General features: G+C 43.7%; 1 protein-coding gene across 2 annotated transcripts; it reads right to left on the bottom strand.

Annotated features, from left to right (window-relative positions):
- Window positions 1-1,285: 1,285 nt before the first annotated feature.
- Window positions 1,286-16,022, bottom strand: CD83 (CD83 molecule). Of its 2 annotated transcripts, none has more exons than XM_063323953.1 (5): window positions 15,801-16,022; window positions 15,542-15,696; window positions 5,068-5,284; window positions 4,851-4,954; window positions 1,286-2,930 (listed from the first exon to the last, which is right to left on the bottom strand). In XM_063323953.1, the coding sequence occupies exons 1-5, from the start codon at window positions 15,841-15,843 to the stop codon at window positions 2,772-2,774; spliced, it is 678 nt and encodes a 225-aa protein (XP_063180023.1). In that variant the 5' UTR covers window positions 15,844-16,022; the 3' UTR covers window positions 1,286-2,771. The 2 variants fall into 2 exon arrangements, with proteins under 2 accessions (XP_063180023.1, XP_063180024.1); XM_063323954.1 differs by having other exon boundaries at window positions 15,542-15,672.
- Window positions 16,023-17,178: the final 1,156 nt, after the last annotated feature.

Here is a 17,178-nt window from a genome sequence, read left to right as displayed (position 1 = left end):
TCCACAACACATTCCCTGTAATAATGAAGTGTTAAAGTTTATAGAACGTGTGCATGGGCTCATCCCTTGTACGCCAAGCTAGCTGAGGCAGTAATTTCGAAATATAAATTGGGCCATATTGCAAGGAAAAGACTGTCTGTTCTGAGATACTATGTTGAAAAATGTGTAGCTCATTTTGTAAGATTTCCAGCCCACATATGATTTTTTTTTAATTTTTTTTTTCTTTCTTGTTAGTGCTGAAGTTGCTGTGATATGTTAGCTTTTATTGTTCAGTTGTCTGGTTTTTATTCTTAATATTTCTAGCTAATGTTAGGTTTTGTCCTACAATGCCACAAGAGTTTCTTTACATCCTTTATGTGCCAGATGTGCAAGTACCTTCATCACTTTAGGACGTTGCCTGTTTCTCTCCAGCTCTGTGATTCAGTCAAGCATCTCGGCATAAGACTTTCTCACTGCTTATGCCTTCTAAACTCTTTAATGCATTTAAGTGGCCCTGAACGTGATTACTTCTACTGCACAGCTCGGCATACAGCAAATCCCCAGAATCAACCAGCCTGAAACTGCTGGGCCTGAAATTTGACTCCCAGTGTTGTTGCCTCAGGCCCCATCTTCTGGATTGCAGACAGTTTGGCTCGGCGAAAAAATAATGGGCATAGTTGCTTACACAAAGTCCCTTTTTTCATTCTGTCCTATCTGATCTGATGCTATTTATTCATCTGAAGAAATAATTTTAAAAGTGTTTCAGCCTTTGCTGCTGATTAATTATCAACCCCTTTCAACTGAACATTTTGCTTCCTTCCTCTTGTCCTCTCTCCTAAAAAAAGCAATTAATAATAATAAAAAAAATAATAAACAAAAAAACTATGACTGTCAGGTATTAAGCCTTTCTGACCAAATGGAGAAACTTGATGTACCCTAGGGCAGTTATTACCCATGGACATTCAGTTCTTATTACTGCCATCTAAACGTACAGGTCACCTGTGATGGTGCACCATGTTCAAAAGTGACCATGGGTAAACTGAAACACCCTTGTGTTTCCCCTAACGACTTGCCTGTCAGTAGAGAACAGGTGGTTTAGAATATACTTTGGACACAAAGTGAAAATTTGAGGAAAATTTAAATGATCTTAGTTCCTTAGAAATGCATAAAATTGTCCATTGCTTAATCAATTATATACACATAAACGCCCCCTCCCACAGAAGAGGCTGGATCAGGCATCTACATTATTTGATGTAATTATGTTGGTTGTAAAATAAAATGCAATTGATACGGAGTATTTCTGGGTTTATTTGCCATATGTGGCACACAAAGACAAATGGTAGGTTACTTCTGAACTTTTATTTCAAGTATGTTCCACACATTTATATGTAAAAATTGATTATAAAAAAGCAAATGTGGCATTAATTTACCATGCTCTAAGTAAATTGCATATCCCTTGTAACCATTCTTCTGGTCATAAGCCCCTCGGACTCCACCAATGCAGACATCTACTCTGCTAACAGAGGCCCTACCGAGGGATGCGCAGTGCTTTCCTTCCATCAGCGCTTCAAAATTAGTCAAAGGATTCTAGAAAGAGCCTCCTTGTCACCACCTGCAATTCCAAACTGCATTAAAAATCCTAATGTCGCAGTTTAACTCTTGAAGGATTTTTATTTTTTTTTTAAGATTGTGTTCTTAAGTGCTTGCAAATTCACATGTTCGGGCTCAAATTCTCATGTTGTGGCATAAACACCCACAGTCTCTCTGTCCTTGTGTCATATATACTGCACGCTGTCAACATCAAAAGCAGGTGCTCATGCGTCTCGTCTCCCATTTCTATATCTCATGGCTGACCTGGTACATCCCAAAGCTATGGACGGTTGATTTCTTCCAAGCCATTGCTTTGGTTATCACTCATGTAACTTGACTGACATAGATGTCGCCTACATTTGGCTTCATGTTTATAAACCACAGAATAAGTCATCTTTACATGTCCTTAATATCACTGGCTGCTTCATTCTTATTTTTGTTGCTTTAAGGTTAACAGTCTCATTGAAGCTTCCTGTGGATTCACCTGTCTAGAGATGCCCTTGGGAAACGTGTCCCTGTTTCTCTTGCAGAGATAGAAAGTTCCTCTTGGTCCAGAAAGACTTCCAGAATATTCTCTCCCTTCTTACATTCCAGCCTGTCACTCTGACATTCAAAAGTGAATGTTGATTTGATCCACCCAGGACAAGAGCATGAAGTTACCTCTTCAGTTTACTTGAACAACGCATGAGAAGTTACATCCCGTTTGCAGTAAAGGAACTCCATCCAGAACCAGGTTCGGAGCAGAGACAGCCCCGCACACTTAGCTTTTCATACTGCAGAACTTTTTGTGTTTGCTTTTCAAAGATGAGAGCTATTAGTTCAGTGAAGAGCTTAGTTACCCAGCTTTGCGCTGCCACGGCCTCCTTATAACCTGGTCTTCGTATCACAGGAGCGTTCTTGCTCAGAAGAAGAGGGTTGCACAGCAGAGTGAAATAAAGTTGATACCAACTTCATAACAGCATCATAACACTGTTGTGTAGCTGTAATGGTATTTTTTAGCTGCCTAACTCCTAAAAGTTACTGTAGTGCACAACACTGCTTTTCGAAGGCTTGTCCAGCACAAGCAGGTCACTGACAGGTTACCTATACTTTCAGGCTGTTCCAAAGAGGCCATATATTATCATTTATTTCCTCTCCATACCACTCAGCCATCCAGCTTGTGTCATGTTTACTGATGAGCCCACGGTCCTGTCAACATCAACTTAGACAGAACTTGAAGTAAGCCCATTTTTGCAAGTGTTGTCACTGTTTAAATCCTGGAAAGTTGTCATTTCATGTACGTTGATGAGGGTGAGCATGTGTTTCATATCTGGTCTGTTTTTTTGATAATTGGGAGACATACTGTCTTTTCTTAGGCATGTCTGAAACAGAAAACAGAAAGGAAAGTTTAAAACCGAGGGTTCCTATGAAAGGCAATTTTTTAAAAAGTTGAAAGCATTGATTTTCCTCTTTGCTAACCATACATAACACCTTTTCCATTTATTTGTCACCAGGAGCACACGGTACAAAGAAAAGCTGCTGTTTCTTGGTCAATCAAGGAGCTTCATAGGACAAAAGCCTTAGACACAAAAGGATATTTATATTTAATTCAAGTTTTCACAGAATCACAGAATCTTCATGGTTGGAAAGGACCCTTAAGATCATCGAGTCCAACCAAACAACGTACAATCTCTGCCACTAGAGCATGCAAGAGCATGCCACCAGAGCATGTTTTCATATGAACAGACCTTGCACCAAGCTCTTGCAAGTGTGGTTTCCACCTGCTTTCAATACAGGTCAGTGCCCAAAATATTTTCATCAAGTTGTCAAAGTAAAGCCCCAGTCCTGACAGCAGTCTAAAACTTAATGTCACTGTTGAATTTAGTGGAGGTTAGGCACGATCTGCATTAGAGGAGAGAGAGGACAAGGCAACCTGTAAGAACTTAACAGGCACTTTAAATAATGAAGCTCACTTGTGAGATCAGGGCAATATTAAACTTTGATGAAAGCTAGGTTGATACCTGAGACTGGACCTCAACCAACAGTAAAATACCCGTAATTCCACCAGAGTGATTATCTTCACTACGCAGCTCTGCTTTTTTTTAACTGCACCACTACAGCTGGGACTTTTTTTTTCGTATGGGGAAGGAAACATTCCTTTAGAGAGCTGAAATTCTTTCAGGACACTGAGCAGAACAGGGGCATCTGTCTCTTCTGAGTGATATCCTTGCTTTCATACTTTCATCCTAACAAATTCCTACAAGACTTATCTTGTCAAACTTTAGTCTGAACGGCACAAATTACTGGCAGGATTGTCAATCTAAAAAAGAGACAGGCATAAATTTAATTGCTCCCTGAAGATACATGAAAAGCTACATTTAGCTGCAGCTAATTAGATATTCTCCAATCAACAGTTATGATTCATCTGCTGAGGAACAAAACAAGAAGGCAAATACGAAATAGGCAGCAGAAGTTAAATCTGACCTCCCAAAACGCTGGGGTTGGTTTGGTTTTATTTTTAATTAGAAATGCAGCCGGTGTTGTACTTTACTGACACCAAAGGCTCATGCTACCTCGAAGCCCGGAGGCGCAGACCTCTGCACGAGTGGTTGACTTCAACATTACCGCAGGCAAAGCATAGTTTGGCTTCTGTGAAGTGACATTCCCAAATACCTCCTCCCCAGAACTACGAGCCAGCATTAAGGGTATGGATAAAAGCCCAAGGAGGTTCTTTTCCAAGGATCTTAAAACATCTGTTTACCAAGAAAGATGGAGCCTCACAAAAACGACCATCTGAAACGGGGTTGTCAATAGTTTACAGCTATGGAAACTGAGGCAAAAAATAGATGGATTTGAACTTGTCACTCATGCCGCCACACATAGGAAATGCCATAGGTGAGGAAGGGATCCCAGGGGCCTGTGCCTCCATCTCAAGCAAATCCTGTTCCCAAGTACCGAACCAGAAGAGCTGTTGAGGTCCCCTTAAACCGAAGAGCAGCTCGCACTCAGAGTAACTGGAAGCAGAAACGGGCAGCGGGGTGCAGGAAAATAACTCTCTGGTTTGAGTTAGATCAGGGTGTAGCGAAATGTTTTATCTCTTTGGGACTCCATCCTGTGTTCCTCATGCACCTGAGTTCCCTCTGGTTTTGAAAATATCGCGAGAGTGTTTAAAGGATTTGCTCACTGATTAAGTATGAACACCAACTTCTGACTGGCTGTCTTAAGGTGGCGCTAGCAGAGAAAATGAGTGGGGTTTTTTTGTTGGTTTTGGTTGTTTGTTTATGAGAAAGGGAATTACTTACACAGGTAAAAAAGATGAGCAGCAAGTAAAAAATCCCAAGGCATGTCAGCATGAAAAGCTCGGTTTTGTATTTTTTTAATTTTTCATCTTCTATTCCAGGGCAACCTAAAATGTAAAGCAAGGTGTTACATTGTTCTGGTGTTTGTTAAACATTTTTAAACTATTACCTTCATGAAATGCCATGGGGAGCATGGGACAGTCAAGAGTCTCTACTATACCTGTTACTTTTAATGTGACTGTGACACTCAGATTGCGTTCTCCGCTCTGTTCACCCAAAGTGCACTTATATGTCCCGCTGTTCTGGCTGGTCGCGTTTTTGATCCTCAGTGAAAAGAAGGTGTCATTGGAGAGCTCCAGGGATCCCACAAGTTCTTTTGGATAATGAGATTCCACGTCAAGGACCTTCCATGCTATTCCTTCGCCATCACCAGCCATCTGGAAAATACAAATATATTTCTCGTCTTGGGCAACACTGTCATCCTGAGCTTTAGGGGAAAGAGAGCTTTAGAGCTGGCTTATGCTTGAAAATGCAAAAATGCAGAGGTTGAAGAGAGGCTGGGGGGGAGGGAGACCTCAAAAGCATCTAATACGTTCATGCTAACAATCAAAAAGTATTTGCTTTTTTGCTTAAATAGACACTGTATTTATAAATAGATACTATAGAGCTGTAATAGCTTCATAATCTGCCTCACCTGGGCACGATCCTGGTAGAGATATAACACGATAAAAGGCAGTGGTAGAGTTTGCTCTCACAGTGTCTATGCCGAGGCCCCAAAAGCGTTCGAACAGAGAGCGAGAGTCCACGGGGACGGAACTCAGGCAGCAAGAGGCAGCATAGCCAGCTGCTTAGCGGTGGCTCTGGGGACCAGGTGTCCCCAGGAGAGGGTGGCATCAGGCAGGTAGGCTCCGCTGCTGCCTGCGCTCGCCCTGCCAGCACACTTGCCACCTTCTGCTGCCGGCAACTATGAAACCTGCCATCCTGGCAGGCACGCCGCAACAGGATGGCATCCTCCCAGCAACCCTGCAGCCCAGAGGTCCTCGTGGGAACGCAGCCCTGGAAACTGCACTTCCCTGTGCCAGTTTCTGCGCAGCTGACCCCTGAGACTACGGTGCCTCTCTGGAGGAACGAGGCGGGGGGGTTTCCCTCCTCCCCTTCCCCTCCACTCTTTATTGGAACCAAAGAACAAAAATTGCCGCGACTCCTTCAGATTCGGTTGCGTGAAGGTCACAAGCAGGTTCTGGTGCACTTGGGGAGCATTTGTATGTTGAATTTCTTAATTGTAACCAGAAGAGCTACATTCCTTGGCATTGCTGAGAGGCTGCTGGAGGAATGAAGTGTATTCCCAGAACAGTTTGTACTGCAGGGCGATAGGATGCACTGAAAATGACAATTGGCTGGGAACCACAAAGAAGAGAGAAATCACTAACTTGATTTGAAAGATGGGAGACGGGTTTGAATTAGCTCGTGTCCATTCTTATTCGTCGACGTTGCTCCCTGGGATTCAAGGCAGCGTGCCCTCTATGAAGGTTTCCCGAGTAATGAATTCAATCTTTCTCTGGACCAGCAGAGCCAGAGCCAGCTCATACAGTCCAAGGCTCAGCTTTTCAACCAAATCTATAAGTAATGTAAGCCAAGCCTTTTTTATTTTTATTATTTTATTTTAATAGACACATTTTTGGGTCGCATGTTGGTGCTTACTTTCTATCAGTATAGCTACTGCATCAGGGTATAACAGTTACACTGTAAGTTATTAAAATTAACACAATTTTCTCATACCGAGACTAGGAGTATCTGGTTTCTCTTTCTTTCATGGGGAAAAGCGTGAGGAAAGCGTACTTGGGAGTCTGGAGAGAAATATGGCCCTGACGCTCCATTATACTTTGCTACTTTTGCAGCCCTAAAATGGTGTAAAACAAGCTGCAAGTTGTGGAACTTTTCAGGAACTGGGGAATCAAACTGAAGCACAAGATTTTCATAACGGTACAGATCCTTTCTCAAAAAGGTTTGGGGGTTTTTTTAGACCATCAACTGAAACACAGAGCAGTAATTCCCTGGGGCTTTCCGCACTTGACCCAGCAAGAGGGAAGAAAGTACCTTCTTCTTTTTAATCCCTCAGTAAATTTACCCCAGCTTCTCTTTCTTATTACTCTCAGCCTCAAGTAGCTATGAGACAAGCAGTATCTATGGTGGTTTTCAGGCTGTAGGGACCTCACTGTGCTACAGAGATTTAGACATTTTTGGGGCCTGCACATTGTCAGAGACGTTGCCAGAGGAATTCCAATACCCAGGCTGGGCTCAGCTCTGGTTACAAGTGGGTCAATAGCAGTTAAGTGGATAGAGTTGACCTCCCTCAGGTCTAATTTTTGCCACTCTCCCTTCCCTTGCCATCCCCTTTCTCAGTGAAATTTAAAACTGCCCACAGGGCAATAAAGAGAACCAGCCTGGCTGCCCTTCGCATTGCCCTAAAATGCAGATAGGAGGTCTGACCTACACACAGAAAATTAGTTTGGGGGTTTGTTTTTTGTTTGTTTTTTTTAATTCACTGGTAGCATAAATAATTGCTGTCTTGGGTGGTAAATGGCGCTGTGATTCTTGTGGGAATCAGAAAACACTTTGATGTTTCTGTATGCAATTGTAATCACCACTGCTAATATAAGGGAGAAGTAAATTAAGTCCCTGTATCCTATGCCTGACCATGTGCTTATTCCCGGTGAGATTTTTGGTAAACGATTTAACTTCTCTATTTTATGGGGACACTGAGGGATAGGATTGATTATTGCCTCCAAAGCTTTTTGAGGTGCTCGGTTGCTGTCACACATACATCGATGGTGACCCTGGGGACAAGGAAGCCAGTCATAACTTTGCCTTGCACAGACCCGCTCTGCATAAAGCAAGGTATTGTCCATGAAGCTGCACGAGCAGCCTTTCCCCAAAACAGAAGAAAAAGTTACCTTGTGGCCTAATCTGGCTCCTTTACTTGGAGGGAAACCAGTCGCAATCCGGATGGGGGTCACAAGCCTTTGCATTTGGGGAGGAGGAGGAACGGTTCATACGTGTGGGTTTAATTCGGGATTTGCATGCCTGTCTTTCTCCATTAAATCTACCCTTCACTGCAGAGCAAAGGCAGGGAAGGCAGTCCGTGCTGGTGCTGGTGTGCCCAGCAGCCTCCCTACATTTTTAAGGCTACAGAGACATCTGGTGGCATTTTTCCAGCCTCCACATGCGGCGCATCCATCCCTACTCAGAGGTCACAGCAGCCCTCTCTCTGATGCCTGAACCAAGCTTTTTTCCACTGCAATCTTACCTCCTATTATCTTCTCAAAAAAACCATCAACACCTCCCTTTTTAAATTCTCTAAGTAGAGAGGAAACATCTGAGCAAATTTGCAGAGTGTGTCCCCATATCCCAGCTGTGCAAAACGAAGTCCATGAGATATTCAGTAAGGTCATCATTCTGCCTCTTGCTCTATTCAAACTAACCTCTTTTCCCCCCAAACCTAATTAAAATTACGAAAATGCCACTTTGTTTGCCACCTCCTGTGAATTAGTTGGCAGACTCTCACTAGACAGATCATTTCGCAGCTCCAGCTCCTATGATAATCCACCACTAATTCATGCCAAGTGTCCTCCAGGTGATACCCCAGCCCAAGGTAAATGCTAGGGGTTTTACCTAATTAATTCCACACAAGCTTAGAGGGTTGATGGCAGCAATCCACTTGTGTAGGGACCTTCCTCTTCTTTAATCAGCAACAAAATATTTTTCCACCCGCTTTTTCGTTTGCAATTCAATCTCCCTTCCGCTGCGCTGGCGAGCGAGCTGCGGCACGCCGGCCCCCCCCGCTGCTCCCCACTGCCAGCGGGAGGAGGAAAGGGAGGTGGTCTTTTCCTGCTCCCATGTTTGTTGTTAATGACTTTACCAAAATTCAAAAGGCAGACCATGACTCGTGCGGGGGCCGGTAGAAATGCTACTGCAGCCATTTGCATAAAAAGGGTCTCGTTGGCATGCTGGCTGCTGGGGGTTGCTGAAGCAAGAATTTTGCTGGGAAATGGGGACCTGCAGGCTGGCAGCGTCGTTCCGCCTACGTGCATAAAACTACACATTAAGAAAAATTGAACAACAAAGGAAATGAGAGTTTATGTTTATTGTCGCATATCCATTGGCCAGCGGTCATGTCTGTGACAGGCTTTTTCAGAAATCAGCTGGGGGGCGGGTGCTAAGTCTATTGTTTTTCATCACCTCCATAGCAATGAGAGGAAATGCTACCCCCAGGGGCTGATACTGTCCAACACCTTCATTAACGACCTGGACACTGGGACAGAGACCGTGCTCAGCAAGTTCGCAGATGACACAAAGCTGGGAGGAGTGGCTGATACACCAGAGGGTGGTGCTGCCATCCAGAGGGACCTCGACAGGCTGGGGACATGGGCTGACAAAAACCTCATGAAGTTCAACAAGGGGAAGTGCCAAGTCCTGCCCCTGGGGACGAATAACTCCAGGCACCAGAACAGGCTGGGGCCATACTGCTGGAAAGGCCCTGGTGTCCTGGTGGGCACCAAGCTGACCATGAGCCAGCCATGAGCCTTTGTGGCAAAGGCAGCCAACAGCCTCCTAGGCTGCACTAAGCAGGACATCTCCAGCAGGGGGAGGGAGGTGATCCTTCCCCTCTTAGCACTGGTGAGACACACCTGGATTGCTGGGTCCAGTGCTGGGCTCCTCAGTACGAGAGAGACATATGAACATATTGGTGAGAGTTCAGTGAAGGGCCACCAAGATTATTCAAGATTTGCGCTTCTGACATATGAGGAGAGGCTGAGAGAGCTGGCACTGTTCAGCCTGGAGGAGACAAGGCTTAGGAGCATCTTATCAATATGTACCTGATTGCCAGGGGGATAAAGAAGCTGAAGACAGACCCTTCTCAGTGGCCTCCAGAGGCAAGACAAGAGTCAATGGGCACAAACTGAAATTCAGGAAATTCCATTTAAACAGAAGAAAAACATTTTTTACTGTAGGGGTGGTTGAACACTGGAATGGGCTGCCCAGAGAGGGCGGGGAGTCTTCATCCTTGGAGATATTAAAAATGCGACTGAACACGGCCTTGAGCAACCAGCTCTAGTTGCCTTATTTTAGTGAGTTTAATTGAAAGTTATTCTAGTTCCCAAAAGCTTGGAAACACTTGGTCTAAAGAGGTTGCTATTTACCCACATCTATTCTCTAGTCAATTGGCTGATTCCTCTTAAGTTTCTCCTAGCCCGGAGCTTTTTGGTAAGAATAGTAATGGTGATCCAGTGGATATTAAAATGGAATAGGTTTGATTGAAAGTACCGCTGAGCTGATATATTTCTGTGCTGTGACTGGATGAATTACGAGAAATAGGTGGGATAATTAGGGCCTACAAAATTTAAGTGCTCTTCAGCAAATATTTCTTTTTCAGAGAACTGAAAACAAGGTGGAAAAAGGAGGAGGAACACTTTGCTTGGTCCTAACTGGCTGGGGTTTAGCTGCAGCTTTGAAAACTGCTACAGGATTACATGATAGTGCCACTAAACAAAGGCAATTCACCCACACTGTAGTAGTTACACCCAACCAATCAATTAAAACTTAATTTTATCTTGTACATGTAAGAGCAGGCAGTTGTTAAATTAACTCTTGTTCTCTGCTCTCATTAAATACCTTTTCTCATCGAAGTTTTCCCAGACTAAGGTGGCACGTTGGCTCCCAGGTAAATCAAAGTGCCAATATAAGCCGCTTTTCCCATAAAAGCAAATTTTTATGTCAAACAAAATGGTTCAGGTCCAAAACCGATGTCAGTTTAAAGGTGGAATGTATTAACATTAATTTATTTTCTTCTGAGGGTGGGATGATTGTAAAAATGGTTTTGTTTAAAATTATACCAGGAATAATGGCCAAGTTGAAATTTCTGACTGCTAAAGAGATCTAAAAACTATATACAGCCAGAAGGAATTTATTTTCTGAAGCAAAATATCTAGAATTCTGGCAATGCCCACTAGCCAACATGTAATGAATCACAACTGAGCTGAAACTGCTTAATAGGTGTATTTTTCAGCACAAAGGCACTTTCACATTTGATTAGTGCGGAAGGTGCATCCATATGGTTCCTATACAGTGTCATGTACAGATACCAATGTTAAATTTGAAAAAAACAGACATAAATTGTGGGCACATGGGAGTGAACTCTGACTGTGCTTTAGAGGGAAAAAGAAAGAAGAAAAGAAAAACCAAAACCCAGCCCCAAAACAACAGCAAAGGAACCGCATGTGACACATGAGCCAGCTGGAAAAGCCCTCTGACTCAGTCATATAGCCTCTTTAGTGGTTTTTTTTTCCCAGCTAAGGGCATCCAGCACTAGCTCGTGTCAGGCAAAAGAATTGTTTTGCTCATTAAATCATTTCCGCCACTCCCTTCTTGTCCGAATCATCAATGTGTTGGAGCTACTTGGAGCTGAATAGATGTCTGAGGAGCATTTGACTGCATTTCTTCAGGTATGTTAGAAATTAGACTGAAGCAATTTAGCGTCTATTTACCTATGCTAATAGAGAATAGCTATGCATATTTAGCAAAAGTCATTTCCTTTGAAGGAAGGTGCGATTAATATTACATGTCTATAAGGTTTATTCTTGCTTGTATAATGACTTCCTCCTTTAATTCTGCCAGAATTTTCTATTTTTCAGGGCAGTGTTATAAAGTTAACAGACTTCTCTCCACTGAAGCACAGCCTTCTTTCCTGTTCCTCAAGACTTGTTTTAGATTAAGACTTCTCTGGCTATCACACGAACAAAATAGCAAAATATCCACTGGGACTTCATTTGTGTGTGTTTAAACTTGGGTTTTCAAACTGGATATAAAGTGATAATTATTATGAGTTTTTATGAAGCGGTTCTCATTTTCCATGTGCTGCACAAAGAGAAACTGTTCAGTTTTCAACAGCCCTACGAGGCAGAAAGGTAAGTAAAGTTTCATTACCTCGATTCTTGTTTCATAGGTGGGCTGTAGGGATTCAAACCAGTATTTCCATATACAATTCCCAGTGCCTGGGTGCTTATGCAAGAATGACCTACTTTTCAGTTCCCAGTTGGCAAACTTCCACGCCGCTCACATACAGTTTTATGGCATGTAGGTTGCCCTTCGAACACTCTAACTTTTTCATGGCCACATAGTGAACGGGATGAGACCTGTACCAGGCTGGAAGAGGACTTGGTGCTCTACCTTCTCCCCCAGTGTGCTAGGCCTGCCTACTTCAAGTATTTCTAAGTAAAAATTATTTTGTCTGAGCTGACGGACTGATTCTGCACAGAATGACTTCATGCATGAGAAAAATCTAATTAGCTCCCAGGATACTGGGCACACAACAAGTTAACCACATGCACGTCCTCTTACAGTACGAGACATTAACAAAAGTGAAGGAACTGTTGAATGCAACACTTACATCCAGTTGGATTTTGACACCACAATATTAACTCCTTTACACAATTATTTCTCCATACAGAACTGAAAAAGCAAGTACTTTTAAATAGTATCTTTTTTTCTTTTTTTTTTAAGCAGATCATAACAAACTATTTAAAAGTACCCCGTAACTGGCCAGAGCATGCAGAGGTGCCAGTGGGATGGAAGGGTTTATTTGCTGAACGTTCGCCCTGCGCAAACAACTGCACATGCAGCACCGTAACGTTGTCGCCATCATTTTTTTAAAGCAGCAGAAGCAAAGGTTAATTGCTTGCATTTACTGCACAGTTCAAAGTGTCCTCATACAAAAGATTTAGCCTAACAGCTGCTTGAACTTTACAGCCTGAAATTTCATACCATTTGTTGGAATTACCTTTTAATTAGCCCTTTGGGGGTACACGTAGTGTTTATTGATTAATCCTTCAGTAGTTGTTTTTTAAATAACAGATTAATTCTCTATGTCGGGTCACCCAGTCACACTCCGCTCTTCCCCCACCCTCCTTTCGCTGGGTGGGGACAGCAGCACACAGCCAAAAAAGACAGGAGGAGAGGAGAGGAGAGGAGAGGAGAGGAGAGGAGAGGAGAGGAGAGGAGAGGAGAGGAGAGGAGAGGAGAGGAGAGGAGAGGAGAGGAGAGGAGAGGAGAGGAGAGGAGAGGAGAGGAGAGGAGAGGAGAGAAGAGGAGAGGAGAGGAGAGGAGAGGAGAGGAGAGGAGAGGAGCAAGCTTTAAGCTGCTGCCTATTTATCTAGCCCCACAAGTCAAAAAAGTATTGCTTCTCCAGCACAAAACACTGAGCCTAAATTACTTTTTCCTGCTGAGAGTCAGGCTTTTTAGCTTTGGAGCTGTGCTTTTCCTAATATGGCTGTGACTGTGGCTTGGGCTAGCATCATCAAGAGTGGCGTTAACTGCCTGTCCCCACTTCCCATCTCTCTTCTGGGATGAGTAACCACAAGACTGCGGTACCATGGTTGATGCCATCAGCCCCTGAGGATAGTGGCAAGAGCTGAAGATTGTTAGAGTGGCTAGATTTTGTTACTTCTTGTAGTTTCAGTAGTTTCAGCAGTGCCAGCAGAGAAAAAAGCATGAGGTCCTGTCATGATGGGCACTGGAAAAACAGTCTTTTCCTGAGTGAAATGAATGAAGCAGGGAGAGCAAGGAGACCATGGAGGGAGAGGAGATTGGTGGGACAGGGCAGGGGACACGCTGTGGCAGTCTGGGCTGTAACATCCTGACTGCTGCAAAGGGAAGCAGCACTAGCGAGGGCTGCCGAGGAAGGGGCACACACAAAAGGCATCATCAAATATCACCCTGCCCTGCATGTGCAGTCATTTTGTGCCCAGGTGGAACTGTAAAGAGCTATGAGACAGCACAGAATTGGGTTTACAGGGTTTCCTTATACTCTTTCATCAGAGCTTTTGTCTCCTGTTTGGTGTCTGGCCCTCTCAGCTGCCACTGAACTCAGAAGGACATGCTTCTGGAGCATCCCCACACTTCAGCCTGCTGAAAATGTTTTCGCTTTTGTTGACTTCCAATACTGGCCTGGGGGAGAATTTTCAGGGATCCAGTCAACCTCTCTGTTTATTCCTCCCCCCACCCCTTACCACTTCTGTTCAACTCCTCCAGGTCCACCAGACTGCATGGTTTGCCTGCAATGAGCTCCCTGCCCTGCCTAGGCTCTGTGGGAAACATGGGGCCTCAAATAATTAGCATGTATCTATATGGAAAATGCATGTCTTTATCCAGCTTTTGAAGCAAAGTGCAAAAAAGTATAAGTTGACACCTATCCCAGCTCCCACAGTAATGTTCAACCAAATGCATTATTCTCTCCTATCTGTCTCCCACCCATGCTTAGTTCAGCATTTTGGAAAAAGAAGGAGACTATAGATGCTGCTCTTGCTGATGGGCTGGTAGCCAGATGTTCGAAACAGGTCTTTCAACGTTAGGTATCTTTGGGTTACAGTTGCCATCTAGTCAGCAGGCAGATGCTCATTGTTGTACCAGCACTGAAACTCGGATGCAGTGCAAGTTTCAACCACAGAAGCCCTATCTAGTAACACCGTTTGTTGGTTTACTGTAGGGAATAATTTTAAAACTGTATCTGACCAAACTGCTGGGGAAGCTAAGGCTGTGGCTTTATGTTCTAGCAGAGATAAATTAACAGTTTTCACCCACCAAAAAAAGGGTTTTTTCCCTTCCCTTCCACTGCTCTCCCATCACATAGGAAAGTAATTCAGCTCTAGTAGCTCACAAAATCTTTATTCACAGATTGATTTTCCAGTATTATAACATGCAACAGAGAGTTGACTTAATAGGCAACCAGAGGACCACCAGGACTGGCCCATGGTAAGCGGCAGGAGTGCATGGCTGGCAGTGGTGAATGGGGGAGAACAAAACCTTCTTTTTTCTCCTGTTAATTTGGCTCACACCGTAAGCTGAAACTATGCACTGAGATGCAAATACACGGTCCCATACAGCAAGTCAACAGCCCCTTCTTCAACCACTGGGCAACTCTGCCTCTCTTTCTATGCGAAATTCCATTGTTAAAGTGTTGAGCATGACTTTTCTGCTCATTAGCCAATTGATCCTTGTAGCCCCTCCTGCAAATAGGTGGTCAGCACGGCTCTCCTGCTTTGGAGATGGAATTCTGAATCAGGGTGGTAAAAATGTAACTTTTACTTTGTGACTGCAATGAGATAACTCAGAATTTCTCTCTCTCCTTGTGCCTTCTGCATATCCTGCCCTAATGTCCACCCCCACTAGTCAAATCTTCCTAAAGAACAGCAAGTACTTGTTCAGTTCTTCTATTTCAAAGAAAAAAATTAGCGCCTGTTTTCAGGGAGATTAATGAAGGGACAACATCATTGATGTTGCAAGGTTTAAATACCATTTTTTGCTCTGAAAAAAAATCCTGGAAAGACTCCTCTTTGGAGTAGTATTTGGCAGGCTGTACGTGGGGAATCACCTGAATTCTGATTCCTGGAAGCCAGCAATAGTTAGATAGAGAAGCAGCCCAAGAGCAATTCAGGGATCACACTCAAATAGCCTGTCTACAGTGACGTGGAAGACGCCTGTTCTCCGTGATCTGCTTTCATTGCTACCTTATCTCTGCTGCACTGACAGTGGATGCCTCTTCAGAAAGTAACCCATTTTGTACAAGACAAGCCAGTATCAGGTAGGAAAGCAAAGCAGACTGCTCAAATAATCTCAAGTAACTTAGTCTTTTTTCTTACTTTATACCAAGATGCTGTCTGGTAGGTGACTGAGGAGTCCCGAAGAACTTTACAAGGCAGCAGCGCTTCTTCAGCACATCTTACAGCAACACCTGGGACCACCACAGAAGCCCCATGGATCAAGCACCGAACTGCAAAGCACAGGTACACATGGCCTTTAAAAGAGATTGCTTAGGTAATCCTTCCTGTCTTCCCAAAACATATCCCCACAAAATAAATGTGAAAGACCAGAAAGAAAAATGCAAAGCTCCCCACTTACCATTGCACAGGATAATGAACAGAGCGTAGACTACCAAAGACATGGCGTTTACTGCTTCAAATCACAGAGCAGCAGCAGCGTGCCTCTTTGCAGGACAGACTGTGAGAGCAGAATGAAACTGCTACTGCTTCTAGAGTGATATTTCTGGAGGCAGACTGGGGAATCCCCAGGCAGATTATCTTGAAGCTCCCCGTCACAGGGAAAATCCCTACATGTAGGAGCCAGCGCTCCTCCCATTAAATCTATTAGGTCACTCCCATTTCTGCAACCGCCTGCATTGGTAGGAACTCACGTCCCTTTTTTTCTTTTTTTTTTCCCCCCTCTGTGTTGATCTGAACAGAGAAAAGGTTGGTAGCGGGGCATTGTGGATCAGTGTGAAGGGCATCAAAATCATCTCTGAAAGAATTTCTCTCTTGAGTGACAAAACAGCAAGGGAAAGGGTTTGTCAGCCTCCCAAAATCCCCTCTCAACCTTCTCTCTGGAGCTCTAACAGAACAGTGTCTGTGCAAAGGCCGGCCATGTGAAGCGACATTTCTGAAACCACATTTAAGCCCTCAGGTCGTAATGCCACGAGGACGCTGTGGCTTGAGTCTAAGGGCTAAGCAGGAATTTACAGCACAACTGAGCAATACAGGCTATATTTCTGTAATGTCACACGTGTAACTCCCCATGTAGGCACTCATGATGTAGAAGCAGCAGCTCTTCTTAGTGTATTTTGGCATTTTCAAAACAAGCAGGGGCAGCTAGAGTGACATAATTCTACCTAATTATAACCTGGAAAATTTCCTCGTGAAAAAACAATCAAGGCAGCTCCCAGAAGAAGAATTATTTGGACATCCCCTCTAGATATCTGAAAAAGAAAAAAAAAAAAAAAAAGAAAAAAAAGGTCCTTTCCTTGTGATCTGTAAGAGCTGTTTCCCCCTGGAGAATTTTTGAGGAAGTCTGAGGTCGATCACAGAAGCATTTACAAATCATGAAACTCTGAAAGTTGCTGACATGTTATTTTTGGAAAACAGTTCTGGCTGCGGTCTTTAGGCTACTGAGATCATGATGGAGAGAAGCCATTTAGGAGAGGCTTCAGCGAATTTTGATGGGTGAAGAGCGTATGCTCAGCCCCTTTTGAAAACCAGGTTCCTGGAAGCCACATCGGACTAGGCATCCTAAAGCCAAATCACGTCTGCAAAGCCTTGTGAGGAGAAGGCAGTTTGAGAAGTCCTCAGCATGCAAAAGTCCAAGTCAGATGGGTAAACACCGTGGGTGGGTAGCAGTTTCAGAAACTCCAATCTGTTCTGTGAGGGAAGTCAGACAGCAATTTTGCTGGGGGCCTCGCTGTTGAAATAGCCTACTTATACTTAAAGCTTTTTGCTTGTATCTTCAT

Source organism: Chroicocephalus ridibundus, chromosome 2 (assembly GCF_963924245.1).
Source record: "Chroicocephalus ridibundus chromosome 2, bChrRid1.1, whole genome shotgun sequence".
NCBI classification, from domain to species: Eukaryota; Metazoa; Chordata; class Aves; order Charadriiformes; family Laridae; genus Chroicocephalus; species Chroicocephalus ridibundus.
Note: the sequence above shows the minus strand (reverse complement) of the source record. Positions and strands in the feature narration are given on the sequence as shown.

Excerpts from the sequence above, each read along its gene's own strand:
- CD83 (XM_063323953.1), bottom strand. The coding sequence starts at position 15,843 with ATGTCTTTGGTAGTCTACGCTCTGTTCATTATCCTGTGCAATG. Across the intron at positions 4,955-5,067 it reads AGTCACATTAAAAGTAACAG|GTTGCCCTGGAATAGAAGAT; the intron begins GTATAGTAGAGA and ends TTTACATTTTAG. Across the intron at positions 2,931-4,850 it reads TGCTCATCTTTTTTACCTGT|ACATGCCTAAGAAAAGACAG; the intron begins GTAAGTAATTCC and ends TTTCTGTTTCAG.